Consider the following 21110-nt stretch of genomic DNA (forward strand, 5'->3'; position numbering starts at 1 on the left):
GACGGTGTGTAGTGGTGTGCCTCAGGGATCTGTACTGGGTCCAATGTTGTTTGTCATATATATTAATGATCTGGATGATGGGGTGGTAAATTGGATTAGTAAGTATGCAGATGATACTAAGATAGGTGGTGTTGTGGATGATGAGGTAGGTTTTCAAAACTTGCAGAGAGATTTAGGACAGTTAGAAGAATGGGCTGAAAGATGGCAGATGGAGTTTAATGCTGAAAAATGTGAGGTGCTACATTTTGGTAGAACTAATCAAAATAGGATATACATGGTAAATGGTAGGGCACTGAAGAATGCTGTGGAACAGAGGGATCTAGGAATAATGGTGTATAGTTCCCTGAAGATGGAATCTTATGTGGATAGGGTGGTGAAGAAAGTTTTTGGTTTGCTGGCCTTTATTAATCAGCATTGAGTATAGGAGTTGGAATGTGATGTTGAATTTGTATAAGGCATTGGTAAGGCCAAATCTGGAGTATTGTGTGCAGTTCTGGTCACTGAATTATAGGAAAGATGTCAATAAAATTGAGAGAGTACAGAGGAGGTTTACTAAAATGTTGCCTGGGTTTCATCTCCTAAGTTACAGAGAAAGGTTGAACAAGTTAGGTCTTTATTCTTTGGAACGTAGAAGGTTGAGGGGGTCTTGATAGAGGTGTTTAAAATTATGAGGGGGATTGATAGAGTTGACGTGGTTAGACTTTTTTCCTTTGAGAGTGGAGAAGATTCAAACAAGAGGACATGGGTTGAGAGTTGGAGGATAAAAGTTTAGGGGTAACATGAGGTGGAACTTCTTTACTCAGAGAGTGGTAGCTGTGTGGAATGAGCTTCCAGCAGAAGTGGTTGAGGCAGGTATGATGTTGTCGTTTAAAGTTAAATTAGATAGATAAATGGACAGGAAAGGAATGAAGGGTTATGGGCTGAGTGCAGGTCGGTGGGACTAGGATAGGGTAAGAGTTTGGCACGGACTAGAAGGGCCAAGATGGCCTGTTTCCGTGCTGTAATTGTTATATGGTTATGGACTACATGGTGGAATGCAGTTACTATTCTAGTTTGTGTTTGACCTCACACTGTTCATACAGAAGGGTGAGAGCAGACAGATCGGAATGGGAAGGAAAGTTGAAATGGCTTGCAGACGGGAGGTTCAGATGCAAGGTGTCAATGGCAGTGTGATCTGATAACTTGCTCACCAATGCCCAGTTTGGGTTTTTCTGGACCACAAAATTCTAAACCTCGTCGCAGTTTTGATCCAATATGGAGCATATTCCGAAGGTGAGGTAAAAGTGTCTGCTCTTGACTCCAGAAATCATTTGATCGATATTGTGGATGATGGAGGAGCTTGTGCATTCCCTGCAGGACTTACCAGAACCTTTATTGTCAAGAAGGACAAGGGTGGCAAGTGCGTGGGAGCACCGCCGTCTGGTTCCCCTTGAGATTGGAAATGTATAATAATTTCTTCATTTCTGGTTCTAAATTCTATACGTCTTCAGAACAACAGCAATTACTACTTTTCACACTGTAGTGTCCTTATTTACTAGTTTTTGCAATGATATATTTGAGTATTAAAACATTTATCTCAATCTGGTGACACGTTATTCTGTCTTTTAAAGGATTATCTATTTTGGATGCCCATACTAGGTTGCTGACCATTCTTGCTGTTATGTTTCCCTTGTTTGGTTAGAATTGGCTACTGATTACTCATAAGTTACTCCTTCCTTCCTAGAATGCTCCAGTCCGTTGAAAATCTGCAGAAAAAATCAAAAGCTGCTCAGAAACCAGAGGCCTCAGCCTTCCAGCTGCTCTTCCTGCTTGTAGGCATACAGCTCTTCAAGGTACGTGCAGTACATTCATGGATGGGATCGAGCTTCATCATTTCCCCATTTTTATTGTTTGCCAAAGAAAATTTGTCATCATTTTGTTAAAATTGGAATCAGGTAATTGAATTATATAGAAACATTGAAGTACCCCTCGCCCTATGGAGACAAATGGTTGCATTCCTAGAAAACATCTGTTTTGTGATTTTTTTTTCATAATACGAAGTTATGTCATCTGTGTGTGTGTTTAGAAAATGAGAGTGGAAAAGAATTCTGCTCATTCTTTTTTCCACAAACTTAATAAAATAAAAGCCAATTTTTATTCTGTATCCCAGGTATTTTGGGAGAGAATTGTGAATTCTTTAAGGGCGAATTTCCAATACCTGAACCGCTGTATTGCCAGAGTTGCTTGGGTTATTTTTTGGAGGCTCTTTAAATAAACTGTAGCAGTCAGTTTGTTCAGTTTATCTTCTGAACCTGACTAGTTAGGTCATAGATTGCCTGAAAACATCAAGAATTTGGCAAACTAGACAGTTTTCCATTTTCCATTCCTTCATTTACTGAAGCACGAAGTATCCTGGATTCAATTCTATTACTGTTCATAGGCACCAGTTCTCATGGATGAGCCCAGCCAGCTGATTCATTGTTGGGTATTCAGACCTGGTCCCTTTCCTAGGTCCACTGGTGGACCCACAGGTGTTAAGGCTAGTTCAAGCATTATAGCTTGATCTTTGTTGTTGATCGACTAACTTAACATGAACTACCAATGCAAAATATGTATTTTGTGTATTGTGTAGCTGAATGCTACACTAAATGTGGTAATCCACTAACTAAATTTGAGTTAAACTCATTCATTTTTAACTAGCGAGAAGCCCCAATGAGAACTTATCCTCATCTTTATGCAATTTAAATATTTAGGAGGCTTTCAGAAGCAACTTCTAATTTAAAAAAAAATGCTACTTCAAATAATGAGTTTGCTGGAAAGACTGACGTTTATTGTCCAATTGGCTGGAGCAGGTGGTGGACTTGCTTGATGCGACTAAGTGACCTGCATGTGTCATTCAATGAGTGTTTGAGAGTCAGTCACAATGATGTGCGTCTGTAATTGTGTACGGCCGGCCCACAGAAAAGATGGGGTTTCCTTCCCAAAATGATCTTGATAACTTGGTAAAGTTCCTTAACTGTAGGTAAGAAACCACTGCTGAAACTGTCAGTAGAGAATTGGATTGACTCCTGATTTGTTGGGAAGTACGTGCAAAACTGGCGAGGCAGCAGAAAGTGCTGGCATGAGATGTGTTGCTCCTGTCTCACAGCTCTGGACACCTGAGATCTCGGGCGTTGCTTGTGTAAAGTTTGTACATGTTGCCACCACATGGGTTTCCCTTTGCTGCTCCAGTTTTGCCCAGGTGCCATAGATGTCATGATTGGTGAAGTGCCTCTTGTATAGATTGGTGGCAGGAGGAATGAAGTTGATGGGGATATAAGAGGAAAAATGAGATTGGATTAAATGGGTGGTGGAAGAATAGCATGGGCATGTGGAGCCTAAGGGGCATTTTTCTGTGCCCTGTGATACTGAAAATCCATAGGATCCACACCAAAGGCCTATGAAATGAGCATTTTCTAATTGCTGCATTCTTTTTCCATTTGTTCTTACTCATTAGTTCCCTTATTAAATCCTTATTCTTCATGTGGTGAATTTAATGATGTGCTCACTACTTTGGTAATCTCTACATTAAAGGCAAGCCATCAAGAAACAAGCATTAGCCTTCAAAATCTAAAGTACGTGGAAGTCGTGGCAGTAGTGCTTTAGTAACACACATCAAAGTTGCTGGTGAACGCTGCAGGCCAGGCAGCAGCTCTAGGAAGAGGTACAGTCGACATTTCAGGCCGAGACCCTTCAGGGTCGACTGTACCTCTTCCTAGAGATGCTGCCTGGCCTGCTGCGTTCACCAGCAACTTTGATGTGTGCTGCTTGAATTTCCAGCATCTGCAGAATTCCTCGTGTTTGAGTAGTGCTTTAGTGTCCTGTTCTCTATGACCTTTTTTTTTCTGTTTTCCTCTCTAGGTTGGGGAGGATTCTCTAGAGTTATTAAGTGACCTGCACAAGTGTTTGGAGAAGTGGGAGATGAAGAAAACTAAAAAGTGCTCAAAACGTCTATCAAGTGAGTACAGCTCAATGCAACAGTAGTTTGCATCTTCTGTTTTAGCCTGTGATCTCCTGGTGATAGTACCATAGAATTGTACAGTACTTGTTATTTTGTAAAATCTTTACGTGAGGCTGGTTTGACCTGCTGCACTGTGGAGTGTCTGAAGCATACAGCATTGTTTCTTTCAGCAAGAACCATGATGTATAAGGGAACCTTGGGTGACCCGAGAGTTCATAAATTTAAATAGGAAGGGAAAGGAAACATACATAAGCATTAGGGAACTAAAAGCAGACTGAGCCTTTTTGTAATGTAAAGCTAACAGGCAATTAGGAAGGCAAGTAGGGCCCATGTGCATACAAGATCAGAGCATCCCAAGACATTTTATACTAGTAAGCAAAAGAGGATAACTACTCAAAGAATAAAGAACATATTTGAACTTGGAGTCAAAGCAAGTGACTGAGGCACTAGCATTGCTGTTTACGAAGGAGAAGGTTTGGAGGATAGTGGAAACAGAATGGGGCATGCTAATATGCTCAGACATTTTGACTTTTAAGGATGAGGTAGTGCTGGGTCTTCTGAAATGAAGAAGTGAATAAATTCCCAAGGCCTAATGGCATATATCCCAGAATATTAAATGAAGCAAGTGAGGAGATTGCAGGGACTTTTACTTGGATCTTTGTGTCCTTGGTAGCAACAGGCAAGGTCCTAGAGGACTAGAGCGTGCCCTTGTTAAGGGAGGTTAAGATAATCCTCATGACAGTGGTAGGGAAGGTATTGGAGAGGACTTTTAGGGATAAGATTTATGTAGATTTGGAACGGCATGGCCTGCTTTGGGACAGTTAGCATGGATACTTCTGCGTAATAGCCTATGCCTTTGTGAGCATTTATACTTGCGCGTTGGTGTGTCTGCGTTGCTCTGCAATTCACCGCCAAAACGCTAGTTGGCAGTGGGTTTCTATACCACTGTGTTGAGTTTCTTCATGTTGAAACTCAACGTGAAGAAATTCAAATTTCAAACAATGGCGACTGAAACTGAAGGAGGGTGAATTTTCTGTGCTTGTCCGGCCACTGAGAGACATGGAGGAGGAAATGCATTTCAAATATTTTCGGATGTCAGCAGGTAGATTTGATGATTTGGTTCATCGCCTCCAACTATTTATTTCGCACCAGTGTATGCACAGTATACTCAGAGACTGGCAATCACCATTCGAGTCTTAGCTTCAGGTGGAAGTCAACAGACTGTAGCAGCTAGCTACAAACTGGCGTCAAGCACAGGGTCCTCCATAATTTCGGAGGTCTGTAAAGCTTTATGGAAAGCATTGCAGCCAGTTCTTTCCCTGCCCTTCAGTCACTCAGTGGGAAGCTATTGCAGCGTAGGAGGAAATGCGATGCTACCAGGCGGACCAATCACAGTTGTTGCGGTCTGCGTGGCGGCGGTGCGTAGTTACATATTTGGGGAGGTGCGCGTCAGGCTACGGAATAGGGTATGCGGTTACACCGTACCTACGGTGTCGATTTGACGCAGAAGTATAAATTGGCCTTTAGGCATTTGATAAGATCCCTAATGGTAGGTTGATTCATTGGTAGGGGTGTTGAGTATAAGAGTAAGGAAGGCAATTTAGAGAAGTTTCACTAGATTGTACTGGAAGCAGTCCAGCAAGCATTCACTAGGTTGACACCTGGGATGAAGAGATTTGTGTATGAAGAAAGGTCGAGAAGTTTATGGCCTGCACTGATTGGAGTTTAGAGGAACATGAAGAGATCTCCTTGACACATTTAAGGTTCTTGGTGTTCACCCTCCTGGGATGATATCTCCTCTTATAAAGGCACCTAGAATCAGGGACATAGTTTCAGAATAAGATGACACACATGTAGACAGAAATGAAAAGGAATCTTTTCTGAGGGTTGTGCATCTGGAATTCTATGCTCTAGGTGGCTGGGACAGATGGTGTCATTGAATACATTCAGGGTAGAGAGTGGCAAACTTTTCTTCCACGAGGGACTTGAAGGATATGGAGAGAGAGCAGAAAAGTGGTATTGAGGCCAAGAGAGAAACATCTGTGAACTTGCTGAGTGACAGAACATGGAGGAGGCAGCTGATAACCTACTTTGCTAATATTCTTAATGTCGACCATTAGGATTATTTTGAATTCTAGGACTGTGTAAGATGTTGGGCTGTGTAGTGCCTATTAACCACCACTGGATGCCTCTGGAGCATTTCTATAAAACAGTATGGTGTCTTTAACTCTCCTGACACTATGTACAGGACAACTGCTTGGATGGTTACGTGTTAATTTGAAGTGCTTCAGAATCAGGTTTAATATCACTGGATATATAGTAATATTTGTTGTCTTTGCAGGAACAATATAATGCAATACGCTGTGGTAAAAATAGCTTTGAAACTAAAGTCAATTCCCTTTCAAATTTGCTCTTTCCCAAAACAGCAAGTTTTTACTTCTGATGAAACAATGTTTAGGCATGATTTTACCATGGTGACAAAGCTATCTTGAGACACAGCTCTACTGTTCAAAAGAATGTTCCTACACAATAACTTAGTACTTTGGTGTGATATTATTCCACATGGGAACCTAACCCCAAAAACTTTAAATGTGGAAGTAATTTTTGTTTAAGATGCTCCCTGTCTATCAGAAATATATAAAAGTGGTGGATACTTAATCCTATTTCTACATTAATTTGGATTACAACTAACCTGCATTAGTTTCATCTGATTTTCTTCCATATCCTTCACGTTGTTGGGTGAGACTATCACTTTTCAATTATCTCTCGATCTCAACAGCTTCTTAGGGGTTAAAAGTTCCAGACTTCTGCTTTCGTCTAAAGGAGTGCTTCCTCACATCAGCCCTGAACGTCCAGACAGGCCATTGTGTAATTTTTAAGTCATGCCCATCTCAGCTTCTTATTTTAAACTTCTACTGCAAGCGAAATATCTGATTTTCCTCATCAAGTCTGCTATTTTATTCACTTCATGCAGTGCTGTAATTGAGATGTTTAATCGGCCATGACTGAGAATGCAAAACTGTAACCCGTCTTTCACAAATTAAACTTTTTAACTTCTGCACTGTTCCTGTGAGCCAACACAGTACTTCCTCCAAAGCCAACTTGTACTTTCTGAAAGGTGGAACTGAGCAATGTACTCGGACAGGGTGTTGTATTTGCATGTGCAGCTCTTTGTATTCTATGTAGCCTGTAAGGTACCAAGCACCGACTCATAATAAGGACGCATTGTCTGCTTTCCTTTTGCAATTGTTAGTTTTGTGGTGGAAGATATGAGGTAAGGTGCTATCCATAAGGGCAATGATGCACTTCCGATCATTTGGCATTCATCAAAGGTTCAATTTAATGTCAGAGAAATGTATACAATATACATCCTGAAATGCTTTTTCTTCGCAAAATATCCAGGAAAACAGAGAAGTGTCCCAAAGAATTGAACAACAGTTAAACATGAGAACCCGGAAGTACGCCCCCAGCGAGTAAAGGGCAGCAAAGCAACAATCCCCCCCTCCCCCCGGCAAAAAAAAGCACATCCGCTGCCGAACACAAGCATGAGCTAGGTGATAACAAAGACATAAATCTTGCAGTTATCCCAAAGACTGTCACATTTCATCCGGCATTCAATAAACCAGAGGTTCTCTCTCTCTCTTCCGAGTAAAGGAGGAGGAGGTGTTCCCCATTTTCACCACAAGCGGGAGACATGATGTTTATGATAATTTCAAAAGTCTGTTTTGTCTTTTTTTATGAGCTCTGTGCCTGAAGATCACAAAGATCTTGGGTCTTCAGGCCCACAGCGGAAGATTTTCCGGCCTCCCAGACAACACAGAGTCTCCTGCCGTGACGCCGACCCTTGATCCGTCCGTCTCCAAAGCCCCGAGATCCTAGGCTTCCAAGCAGTAAGCAGCCTCTCAGGCTGAACCCTTGGCGTGCCGAGCAATGGCCGGTCCTGAAACCCCGAGAACAGGTCCCATTCCCACAGAGAACCGAAGTGGTGTGTCTTCAAAAGAACCCTGAAAGGAAGATGTTAAAGATGGAAATAGAGCTGTTTCCGAAGATGCAAGCAAGGAGTGGCCGTTTAGCGCCATCTTAACTCCGCCTCGAACTCTGATTATGACTGACTAAAACAGTCACACAGAAGATGTAACTGGGAAATATTGAAGGCTTTATTCACACAGCAGACATCCAGAAGAAAGCACTTAGGAAAATCCCAAGAGTATCTCACCCTCTTGACACAATGTTTTATACTTCAATACAAAGATAACAAAAAACTATTAACTAGTTTCAATCTATATACTACTAAAACTCTCATGCTCTGTCTGTTTGTGACCTCCAATTAGCCCAAACAGTGCATTACTGCGGCACTTTTTTGGCTAAATCGAATTAAAATGCACTAACTTACAGAATGCAGGCTAAGTTCAGGGTTATATGTTCGTATAAAATTGCTCATTTGCCAAAATAAACAGGCTCACTTTTAACCTGAGACCCAATCGGCCATCATGGAAATCGGGACGTGACAGCCGGACACATGCGCACGGCCAGTCTCAGCAACGACACCTACCGGAGCAAAAGGGCAGGGCAGCTGTATTTCGAGGGGTCACATTCTGCTGATCACCATCATTATGTGAAGGATTGGGACAGATCTAACTGCCACCCATCAATAAGAGATAATTAAATCTTATTGTAATGACATACTTCGAGACACCCATAAAACCCTTTGCTGCAGTCAAAGGACAGCGGTGACTATATCACATCCATTTAGGAGAGTGCCAACCACATCATCAGCATAATAATCAGCATCCTTTGGTATACTACTTCATGTCTTCTATCCAGCATTAGGGTAAAAAAAAAGTCAGTTGTGGAAAGGGAAGGGGGACATTATAGTCAAGAGATGACGCCAAACGTCGGGAAGCGGCAAGGAGAGGGAGAGGACAGGAATCGGATGAGGCCAGGGCCGCACAACTCCAGGATCAAAGAGTCAGGACAAAAAAAGATGAGAGGAGAAGAGACAGAGGAGGAGAGGCATGCACGTCTCCAGGACCAGAGACAAACAACAAACAGCAGAAGAGATGAAGAGACGGGGGATGAAAGGGCTGCATGTCTCAAGAATGACAACGAGAGGCACAAGGGTGGCAGATAAACCAGAAATAATGCCATCAAAAGTGTCCTTCGTTAAATGAGGAGCAGCTATATTTGCTTTGCTATGCGTCGTTCTTCTTTAATAAACTGAGGTTTTCTACTTCAGTTTCCAAAGCAAAGCGATACCAATAGCATTCAGGAAAATTTAATGTTCATTCTGGTTACATCAGACTGCACTAGCCTTCTCTCAAAGGGTGCCCCAACGGGTCACCCCGTTGTCTAATAGCTATTATCACCTACTTTAGCATTTTGGATAGTGTCAGGTAAATTAGCAGAATTACATATTAGAATGGTAGAACATCCCAACTAGCAGAACCCCTTTGAATATTCAATGCTGGTGTCTGTTCCAAAGGCCCCTTAGTACAACTCGACAACTTTTGTTAGTGTGTTGAAGGATGGCCCCATAAGTAACAAGAAGGTTAGGTGATCACCCTTCAGATGTGTCCTGAACTGTGCATGAAGTGACAGGGATACACGTTTAACAGTGTGTTGGCTCTGGAGGCATGGTGACACTTGCAGTCTGTCCCCAGCACATCCTCTGATTGTGTTGGTCATTGACACAGGCAATGCAGTTTGCTGTTATGTTTCGATGTACATGCGACAAATAAGTCAATCTCTCACTCATTCTTTCTTTAAATTGTCATGCTTTAATTGTCTGTTTTCAGAAAAGGAAGAGCCAGAATGGGTAGAGGTTGTGGTTGAAATCCTACTGTCCCTTCTCTCCCAAACAAGTCGTTTGATGCGACAAGTCTCAAAGATGGTGTTTATGCGGATCTGTCCCCACGTGACTAAGGAAGCACTGCAGCTCATCCTAGATGTGAGTAATGGAGAATTTGCCATTATCCTTCTGCCTTTTCCCTTTTTCAGCATGATGGTATCACTCTTACCCAATTCAGAAAGTGGTTCAGGCAGCACCTCTAGGAAGAGGTACCTCTTCCTAGAGATGCTGCTTGGCCTGCTGCATTCACCAGCAACTTTGATGTGTGTTGCTTGAATTTCCAGCATCTGCAGAATTCCTGTTGTTTCAGAAAGTTGTTCATTCGAGTTCCATGAGATTTAAGCATCTTGTCCAATTTGATGCAACAATAAATCCTCTGAGAGTTTCAGGCCAATATTGTGTGTTCTGTGCATTAGGCTAAGAAAGCTTGAAGTATTTTCATCAACCCACACGACCAAGCCTAAATTAACCACTTCATTTATTGGCTATGAAACAAAGTTCAAAGTAAATTTATTATCAAAGTCGTATATGTTACCATATACTACCCTGACATTCAGAGGGGAAAAACTGAGAAACACTTTCTCTGGCCTAACCATTCCATTGGGGGTTGGGAGTTGAAGGGTTAGGGTGTTTCCTTTCACCCATCCTCAGACAAAGTCAGTTGATGAGTGAATATAGTTCCAGTAGTCTAAAACAATACATGAATCCATTTGCCTAAACTCTCTGTATTGCACTGAGCTGGTGTAATCTCTGCAGTTACTATAGATCTATTGAGAGTTAGTAATTGTATGTATGTTTGAGTACATTGTTGGTGACGAATTGCCTAAGTTGAGTCCAAAGATTCCTCAGAACTGGTTAACTGAAGTTACTTTCTCTTGGGCAGGTCTTTAACCCAGCAACTGAAGAAGGTGAAGAGAGTGCCTTGATAGTAACCGAAGACTTTGAGAAGCCTCAAACAAAAGTTGACTCGTCAAATGAAGATGAGGTTAGATTTCACATAGATTTTCTATAGAATTGCTTCTTGCTATTTTCAAAACAGTAATTTGAGCTACAAGGTTTTTAGCCCACCGGTCATGACAAGTATCAAGTACAGATTATCTTTTTTTCATACTGAGTTTCACCATGGCTGATAGTTATCTGATACAGACGGGCTCTAAATGGATCAACACAATCCCTCCTGTGCTTCCTGTTGGGGTGTAGGAGTCCCCAGTACACGTCATGACTGACGAACACACTCAGATCCACCAATAACTTTCAAATGGAATTGTACAAATTATTTCCAAAGTTTTAAAGCACCTTATAGTAGTTGCTAGTTTATAATGCTTCCATTAGAGTTGCTATGGAACTTACAGACATTTTAATCCCTCTTTTTCCCCTCTCCTTAACCTTATTTGTGTGAACACTCAGTTTGCATATTTGATGTGTTCCTAGGTGGAGAGCAACAGTGATGAATCAGAGGAGGAGGAAGATGATGATGCCGATGATGATAGTGATGATGACAAAAGTGGTAGTGAGGAGGAGAGTGAAGGGGAGGAAGCTGTTGATGAAAATTTTCGCATGGAATTGATGAAGGTCCTGAAGACAGCAAACATAATGGTGAGATTTAGGAAGGTGACAAATCATAACATAACGTGGATTGTTGTGCAGATGCACAGGGGGCTGATTGGGGGGGAGAGAGAGCTAATTCCCCCTTTTATCTTTGGTACTTAACTTGTGTTGAATTTATGCCTTTTGTGTTTTTCTTGTGAACACTTCTTACATAGGTGCTTTTGAAACTGCTGCCAGTAGGTTTTTCATTGCACCTGTACATACACATGACAGTAATCTTGACATTGGTTTTAGAATGTATGCAAGCCCTCTCAATGTTCATTAAGTAAAGTGTTTAAAAGAAAAGAATTCCAACGCCAAATGAGCCCAAGGCTCTATAGTCAGTGCAGTATTTTTGAAGATGTGCCTTTTGCTGCTTTCTATCTACCAATCAGTAAGATCTTTCAGTCAGCAATCAGCTAATAATTATTTCAGCAGTGTTCTCCTCTGAATGGATGCATGCCAGAGTAGTGAATTCTTCTTGCACATTGGCTACTGCACACGCAAGGCCTTGGTCCGGTGTAAGAGATCCAAGATAACTAGTGCACATCCATAGGTAGATTTAGGCACATGTTTTCCTGTCATCTGCTCCATAAACACCCACCTTTTTGTTCCCATTTCATGACAGCCTTCCCTGTCCTTGACTCTCTCCTCCATCAGTGTACCTCCCAGCCTCCTCCCATATTTGCCTTTCCTCCAACACTTGCTCCCTACCCTCCCTTGCACCTTGCCATTCACATCCCTTAGTTTCCCTTCTCTTTCCTACTCTTGAGCATCTGATTCATTGAGACCTTCCACTCCCCTTTTCTTCTCTCTATTCCCTGTCCTGTCCCCAGATTCTTGCTATTTTCCTTTGACCAAAACCTGGGTAGAGATGGTGAGAGTTGGGGGTATGATGGGTAATTGAGTGCTATCCTCAATGAATCTAGCCTAGAAAATATTCAGTTAGCTGTCTAATAGAGCAATATCATAAGACACAGGAACAAAATTAGTTCATTAGGCTCATTGAGTATGCTGCACCATTCAATTACAGCTAATTTATTTATTTCCTCATCTCCATTCTCTTGCCTTCTTCCCTTAACCTTTGACACCCTATCAACCTATACGCCTAATGACTTGGCCTCCATTGCCGTCTGTGGCAATGAATTCTGCAGATTCACCACCCTCTGGCTGAACAAATTCCTCCTCATCTCTGTTCTGAAGGGATGCTTCATCTTTTACACCATGACTGCCCCTAATCTCCAACAAGCTTTCTGCTGGAGTAGATCTAATGAGCAGAATGAATATGAAACTATACAGTTCCACTCCAATGACACTGCCTCTGGGTAGCTAACTCTCCTAGAGAGAGCACAGACAACATGTATGTGTACACATTCTGAGGCCAAGCTTCAAGTCTTCTTTAATTTCCCTATCAGACGTACAAGAGCACAGGATTTGCATTAAACATCCACTAAACCAATGTTCCCAAGAATGATGGTCCCTGCCTGATAAGCCCGTGAATACAGACCACTTTTTGTATCAAGAACCACCTCTCTGTGAGGGCAACTGTCAGTAATGAAGTTCACCACCACTTTCAGAGGGCCAGTGTAGCCTTTGACTGAGGAAAAGGATGTTTGTAGTTCCAGGTTTCATATCCAGTGCTGAGCTCATAGTCTACTAGGAAGTAGTGATCCTTGCCTTCCTGTATGTATCAGGAACACGGGCTACCTATAGCAGCCATATCAAAGTACTGGAGAGGTGCCATCAACTCTGTCTCCACAAAATCCTCCAAATGAACTGGAAAGATAAACAAACCAACATCAGTGTCGTAACAACTACAGGAGAATTTGGACTCACAATCTTTATAACTTTATATCAAGGGTGAATGCCACCACTGACTTAATTAGACTGTGAGCATTGGTAATAGCAGGTGTATTTTTACTTTGCAGTATTAGAGTAGAATAGTCCCATGTCTGATTAAGTGAGATGCTATTAGCAGGAGTTGGGCTAAGAGTATTTGGTGTCCCAAAATATTGAAGGTAATATTTGAAATTAAAGCTGTGGCTTTAGACGTTGCAAGTGTCTCTGTTCTTCCGCAGTCCAAGGAGGGTGAGAACAGCAGTGACGAGGATGTGGATGATGAAACAATGATGGCATTGGACAAAAGTATCGCCGCCCTGTTCTCTGAACGCAAGAAACGACTTCAGGCTGCAAAAGATGAGAAGGAAAAGATGGTGAAAGAGAAGACGCTACGGAAAAATTTTAAAATAAAGGTATATTGGCCAAAGGCACAAGGGGCTGTGGGAGGGTGGCATAGGTGCAGCTACTTCAGGCAATGAGTGCCCTGTGTTGTTTGTTTGATTTTTTTTTTGAACTGTCCAGTTTTCCCCCCTTCCCTGCTTTTCCTCCACTGATTACATAACAGTGTTGCAGACCATCACTGGCTTTATTTTCACTACCTTCTCTAGAATAATTAGGAATGAGCAAGAATCCTGGCCTTTGTGCTAATACCTATATCAAAATAATCAATATTTAAAATAAAAGTTCAAAGTTTTCCTATGATTCTTATTTTTAAAAGCACATAGATTATGTACCTGAGCAGAAGAGATTTTTATTCCTGTCAAGGTTGAACATTCAGAGTTTTTGGTGGAAATTGATGTGTTTATGATAGACTTTTCTGACTTGATACTTGAATTTACCAATTCTAAAGAGTTGGCTCCTTCGTAGCTGTTATTGTGAAGCACATGTTCTGCCAGCTATGGAGGACGTATGGTTAAGCCTATTTTACCTGACAGTTCAACAACAGTTGAACAGAGTTCAGTCTTCCTTTCACCTTCCTAACCTGAAATGACCATTTCAAAATCTTACTGATAATGCACTACCTTTGAACCTGTGAAGTCCTCACCCGTAACTACACAGGCCAAGCAATAGTGCTAAAGAAAATGTTTGTTATAACTGGGGTTTCTCAGCTCTACAAACTGAGAAGCTCTTTTAAAAGCAAGCCACATACAATCATCTACACTTCTAAAACCTCATTAAACTTGTAAAGTCCTGGACAGCGGCTAGTGGTTAACAAATCTGCATGAGTGCACCTCTTAGTGTGATATAATTCCCAATGTCTGTTGCTTTTCACTTTTCATACTCAGCAAGCTGACTGTTTTGTCAGGCCTTTGTTTACGTAATGAATACCTGGGCTGTTAATTTTCCTTCCCACCTGTCCAATCACTGACTCCCAGGGCCACTGGGCACTATGCTATCACAATATGCAAACACGACAAAAGCTGGGTCAAAGTTATGTGTGATCATGTGATGAACGTACAGGTGCTGACCCTCCACGTTGGTCACAAACTTTGAAGTGATGAGCCTTTGCACGGAGGCTAGGTTCTCCATTTCCAACACCAGTGCAATATATTGGCTGACGCTTAGGTTCTTGAGACGTTGGTCTGCTTTGGAGTTTATGTACAGCCAATTTAGAGCAAAGGTTTTTATATTATGGCAAACTAAAAACCCTCTTCTTTTTATTCCTGCAGTTAGTCAGTGGTTGTTGCATCCTTCCTTTCACTCTTTCATCGATGCACCTGCTTTCTAGTTACATCCCAACTAGAGGCGTGTCTCTGTACTACTGGACTAATAATCTAGAGTTTTGGGCCAATAACATGATGTCACTTTGAAATGCCACCTAAGAAATTAAACAGTAAAATAAATAGAATTGGATTGAAAACTTCCATTAGTAACAATGACCAAGAAATTACCAGTTAGTTGTTTATATGTTATTTAAAATTTCCTTCTGAAGTGGGCTTGCAGTCCACACAATTCAAGACCCAAGAAAGGATGATCAATAAATGGTGGTCATGTTGATGATACTTACATCCTGGAAATGATCTTTGAATAGTCACGACCAATGTTCTTTGTGCTGCGCTCGGTATTCCCAATCACTTTTGATTTCTTCTGTATTAGATTTTTTTCTTCTTTCCTTCAGGTCCTGGACCTCATTGAAATTTTCCTTGCGAAGCAGCCCGAGAATCCACTTGTTTTTGATATCATTGAGCCTTTGATTGCGATCATTGAAGAAAACCTGAGCTCTCATTCAAACCAGCAGGAGCAAGACTACATCCGCAAGGCTGCAGAAATTTTCAAGTCAGTGGTTACGTGTCTTTAACCAATTTGGGGACCAGTTTTTTACTTTATCTCCATTCTGTTACTTAGAATTATTCTGTAACAAAAAGGCCTCTGCTGCTGTGGTCCAGACCCAGATGAGTGTATAAGAGAGAGGAATTGAGGATGTATACTGATTTTGTGCTGCTGACTTAAAATAGGTTTAAAATGGCCAACTCTGTTCCTTCATTCATCAACTTAGAGCTGATCAGTGGCAACTCTACAGTTGCTGAAACAAGTCATTTTGGTGAACCTCTGTCAATTTTTGGAAGCAATTTAAGCAATAACTTGGTGTGTCAAGAGTTGTTTGTCACAACAGGTTGATGTTGCAGAATGATTTACCTTTGAAGCAATGAATTTATTAGTGTTACATCAAGCATGTCTTAGTAAAATACTGTGAAACATGACGTTGAGATTTGCCGCGTAGTAGAGCTCTTTTATTGGAAAGATGTAGGCTGTTCTGCTCCTTGGGCTTGGGCTCTGTGCTAGAGTCTTCTGCTATAGGAACCCCATGGGTTTTATCTTGTTTGGGACAATGAAGATGTTAACTTCAAAACCAAATCAGAAAATACACTCAAGTATCATCACTGTGGAGAGAAACAGTCGATGCTTATGGCCAAGGTCCCTTTGTCAGAACTGTAAAAGTGAGAAAGCAAAGGTGTTGTGTAGCACAAAGAGGGAAGGATAGAGGGAGTAAAGAGGACGTCCACAATAGGATGTAGACCAGAGTTCTTAAAGAAAAATAGATATCAACAGAAAAGGAAAATGAATAATAGTAAAGTAAAACAAGAAGGTACAGTAAAAGGTGAAGAAAGTAAAAAGCATGGGTGATTACTTAAAATTATTGAACTTAAAATTGTCCAAAACCTGCAATGTATCCTTTTGAAGATGAGGTGTTGTTTCTTGATCTTAAGTTGGCCATTGTTGGAGCAATGTAGGAGGCGAAAACAAATCTCAATTATAAATGTGGCAAAGTGTTAAAATGACAGCTGTCTGGAAGCTTGTTCTGTTTATTTATTTAAAGATACAGCACAAAATAAGCCTTTCCAGCCCTTTGAGCCGGTCAGAAACCCCCAGTTTAACCCTCGCTTAATCGCAGGACAATTTACAATGACCAGTGGGGGTGTCTTTGGAGTGTGAGAGAAAACTGGAGCACCTAGAGGAAGTCCATGCGCGTGTGGGAAGGACGTACAAACTTAGAGGACATCGGAATTGAACTCCAAACTCCACCTCGAACTGTATTATCATCGTGCTAATCGCTTCAATACGCTATGGTGGTATCCATAAGACCATAAAATATAGGAGCAGAAGTATGCCATTTGGCCCATCGAGTCTGCTCTGCCATTCAGTCATGGGCTGATCCAATTCTTCAAGTCATTCCCACTCCCCTGCCTTCACCCATACCCTTTGATGCCCTGGCTAGTCAAGAACCTATCTATCTCTGCCTTAAATACACGCAATGACTTGGCCTCCACAGCCACTCGTGGCAACAAATTCCACAGATTTACTACCCTCTGACTAAAGTAATTTTCTGCATCTCAGTTCTAAATGGACGTCCTTCAATCCTGAAGTCATGCCCTCTTGTCCTAGAATCCCCTACCATGAGAAATAACTTTGCCATATCTAATCTGTTCAGGCCTTTTAACATTCGGAATGTTTCAATGAAATCCACCCTCATTCTCCTGAACTCCAGGGAATACAGACCAAAAGCTGCCAGACCTTCCTCATATGGTAACCCTTTCATTTCTGGAATCAATCTTGTGAATCTTCTCTGAACCCTCTCCAATGTTAGTATATCCTTTCTGAAATAAGGAGCCCAAAACTGCACACAATACTCCAAGTGTGGTCTTACGAGTGCCTTATAAAGCCTCAACATCACATTCCTGCTCTTATATTCTGTACCTCTAGAAATGAATGCCAACATTGCATTCGCCTTCTTCACAACCGACTCAACGTGGAGACTAACCTTTAGAGTATCTTGCACAAGTACTCCCAAGTCCTTTTGTATTTCTGCATTTTGAATTCTCTCCCCATCTCAATAATAGTCTGCCCGTTTATTTCTTCCACCAAAGTGCATGACCATACACTTTCCAACATTGTATTTCATTTTCCACTTCTTTGCCCATTCCCCTAAACTATCTAAGTCTCTCTGCAGGCTCTCTCTTTCCTCAACACTACCCGCTCCTCCACCTATCTTTGTGTCATCGGCAAATTTAGCCACAAATCCATTAACCCCCTAGTCCAAATCATTGACATACATTGTAAAAAGCAGCGGTCCCAACATCAACCACTGTGGAACTCAGCTGGTAACTGGCAGCCAGCCAGAATAGGACCCCTTTATTCTCACTCTCTGTTTTCTGCCGACCAGCCAATGCTCCACCCATGCTAGTAACTTCCCTGTAATTCCATGGACTCTTCTCTTCTTAAACAGCTTCCTGTGCGGCACCTTGTCAAAGGCCTTCTGAAATTCCAAGTACACCACATTTCCTTTGTCTACCTTCCTTGTAATTTCCTCAAAGAATTGCAGTAGGTTAGTCAGGCAGGATTTTCCTTTCTGGAAACCATGCTGGCTTTGGCCTATCTTGTCACGTGCCTCCAGGTACTCCATAACCTCATCACTATAATCAATTCCAACAACTTCACAACCACTGATCAGGCTAATAAGTCTATAGTTTCCTTTCTGCTGCCTCCCACGCTTCTTACGTATCGAAATAACATTTGCAGTTTTCCAGTCATCCGATACAATGCCAGAATCTATCGATTTTTGAAAGACCATAGGTTAATGCCTCGGCATTCGCTCCAGCTACTTCCTTCAGAATCCGAGGGTGCATTCCATCAGGTCCAAGAGATTTATCCACCCTCAGACCATTAAGCTTCCTGAGCACCTTCTCAGTCGTAATTTTCATTGCACAAACTTCACTTCCCTGACTGACACACTTGAATGTCCAGTATACTGCAGACATCTTTCACAGTGAAGACTGATGCAAAATACGCATTCAGTTCCTCTGCCATCCATGGTGACGTAGTAGTTAGTACTTTCTGCCTAGGTTTGAACCTAACCTTGGGTACATAGTTGCTGGAGTTCATACTTTCTGCTGATTCTCTGTCGGGTTTTCCCTGGGTGCTCTGGTTTCCTCTCTCATCATCGAGACCCAGTAGAAGATTAATTACAAGTAAATTACTACTTGGTGTATGTAAATAGCAATACTGGGATGTTATGTTGAAGTTGTATTAAATATTGGTGAGGCCTAACTTGGGAGGATTGTGTGCCTACCTACCACAGGAAAGATGTAAATAAGGTTGAAAGATTACAAGGAAATTCACAAGGATGTTGCCGGGTCTGAAGGACCAGAGTTTATGAGGAAAGATTGAATAAATTAGGACTTTATTCTTTGGAACTTAGAAAATTGAAAGGAGATTTCATAGAGGTGTACAAAATTATGAGGTATAGATAGGGTAAGTGCAAGCAGGATTTTTCCACTGAGGTTTGGTGTGACTACAACCAGAGGTCATGGGTTAAGGGTGAAAAGTTTAAGGAGAACATGAAGGGAAACTTGTTCACTCAGAGGGTCATGAGAGTGTGGACTGAGCTGCCAGCACAAATGGTGCATGCGAGCTCGATTTCAACTATTAGGAGAAGTTTTGATAGGTACATGGATGGTGGTGGTATGGAGGGCTATGGTCCTAGTGCAGGTGTTTGGGAGTAGTCAGCTTAAATGGTTCAGCACAAGGGGCCTGTTTCTGTGCTGTACTTTATAACTATAGAATCAGAGTTGATGGGCACAGGAGGAAGAATATATTGAAGTGTTCCAAGGAAATAGGAGAAAGGAGGTGGGCTGATGGGATTGTTCTTCTGGAAGCCAGCCTGGACCCAGTGGGATGAATGGCAACTTCTTGTGTCTTAGTAGATGATTGGGGGGGAAACAGGAACAGTCAGGAGCAGGTTCAGTTGCCCCTCCTACATTCAGCCTGATCATGTAGGTCTTGTCTTGATAATGTCTCACTGAGATCTGTAATTTTTCTGTAACTTTGAGCATCTCCACACTGCTTCTGCAGGAATCAGCTCTGCAAAGCCAAGAGCTACTGCCAAGACATCTCAGAGATGAAGGAGGACTTACACAAGTTGATGGAGCGATTGATGACTCAAGCCTCCAAGCAAGCAGATTCTTCCGTGTCACTTTACTACTTCAGGTAGAACATTTGCATGTAACAAGATTCACTGTGTGAGCTGATTGGCTCATCATGAACTGGATGATCAGGGGTTGCAGAGTTGGGTTCACAGATTACAGAGGGGAGAGAGCTGCTTGGTCAGGATTTGGTTTGTATGTCAATATTTTTTCAAAAGCCAAGGTAACATGTATTACTTTGAAGTTAGAAAGTCTTTCATTTACGTGATACCGGTCACTATTTTAAGTGCAGTTCCTGTCACAGTGTAGGAAACCTGCCAATGATTTGCACCAAGCAATGTATGACACAAGTTGCTCTTTCACCCCTGCCTATATGCAGGTCGGAGGAAGACAGCCAGATGATCAGAATTCCAGAAATACAGTCTAGCGATGGAATGGTAGGCATTCATAATAGTGCAGAAGTGGTCGAGTGTGTTGGGTGTGCTGGTGCTGCAGGTAGTGTGCTGTTGGTAATTGTACAGAGATTTCTTCAAGCTAGCCTGATTTAAGTCCCCGGCAAGGATGTGAGAGGTATCAGGGTAGGCTGTAGGTTGTTTCTTGTTTGCTAATCATGGCTCTCAATACATCCTTAATAGAAAGGAAAATTGAAGAAACACCAATGTTTAGTGGGTCAGGTGGTGTCTCACTCAAGTAACATAAACGTATTTGCCACTCATCCTGCTCCCAAAATACCAGGTATTCCATAATTCATGAAATGTGTGAACCTACTCTGGTTTCATCCTTATTAACCACCATGACAGCCGTAGTTCAGTGACGGGGATGAAATGATTGCGAGGTTAAGTTCTACTTGAAAGTGCTGGTTCTGAGGGAATGTTGTTGTGCCTGAGGTGCTGTCTTGTGATTGATACGTTAAATTCATTTGAAGGTAAAGGGTCATATATCACATAAAACCTTACAAAAGTTCTCCCTGTCCAGTGTTCATCCCTCAATCATCATCACTTTAAAAATACTTTATTTGGTTATTTTTAGATTATTGTTCACAGGAAATTGACTGCCAAGCTTTATAAATTGCAATGTGAATGTACTTCAAAAGATACTACATTTGGCAGTTTTTAGAGGTTGTGAAAGACAGTATGTTAATGAAAATGTTTAATATCTATTTTCTCTCAGCTCTGTTCAGTTCAATTTCCTCGAAACTTCTGAAATTTGTTTTCAGAATTTCAATCTCATTGATTGACTGATTAATCTTTATTTTGGTGATAAGAGTTGGGTTGAGAGGCAATATCCGATGGACTGCTTGTTCCTAACTATCTCATTACCTGTATTTGGCAGTGGAGCCCTTTATCTCTTCAGAGTTCTGAAAGGGAAAACGATCAAACCAGCTGTAACTGGCAGGGGTGAAGATAAGGAAAAATCTGAAACTAGACAGGTACGT

The 21110-nt window shown here is 41.6% G+C and overlaps 1 protein-coding gene and 1 non-coding gene across 2 annotated transcripts in view; both read left to right on the forward strand.

Annotated features, from left to right (window-relative positions):
* Window positions 1–21110, forward strand: part of mybbp1a (MYB binding protein (P160) 1a) — a 100572-nt gene that overhangs the window by 45146 nt on the left and 34316 nt on the right. The window contains exons 13-21 of the mRNA XM_063031494.1: window positions 1724–1832; window positions 3880–3976; window positions 9775–9926; window positions 10711–10812; window positions 11259–11423; window positions 13493–13666; window positions 15373–15530; window positions 19605–19739; window positions 21008–21104. Coding sequence (XP_062887564.1) covers window positions 1724–1832; window positions 3880–3976; window positions 9775–9926; window positions 10711–10812; window positions 11259–11423; window positions 13493–13666; window positions 15373–15530; window positions 19605–19739; window positions 21008–21104 — 1189 coding nt within the window. The remainder of the gene's footprint in view (window positions 1–1723; window positions 1833–3879; window positions 3977–9774; window positions 9927–10710; window positions 10813–11258; window positions 11424–13492; window positions 13667–15372; window positions 15531–19604; window positions 19740–21007; window positions 21105–21110) is intronic.
* On the forward strand, window positions 14267–14403 carry LOC134337127 (small nucleolar RNA SNORA50). Its single transcript, XR_010015939.1, has one exon. It is a non-coding gene; the product is annotated as a small nucleolar RNA SNORA50 (small nucleolar RNA).

The sequence above is a fragment of the Mobula hypostoma genome, chromosome 23 (genome assembly GCF_963921235.1).
Source record: "Mobula hypostoma chromosome 23, sMobHyp1.1, whole genome shotgun sequence".
Lineage (NCBI taxonomy): Eukaryota > Metazoa > Chordata > Chondrichthyes > Myliobatiformes > Myliobatidae > Mobula > Mobula hypostoma.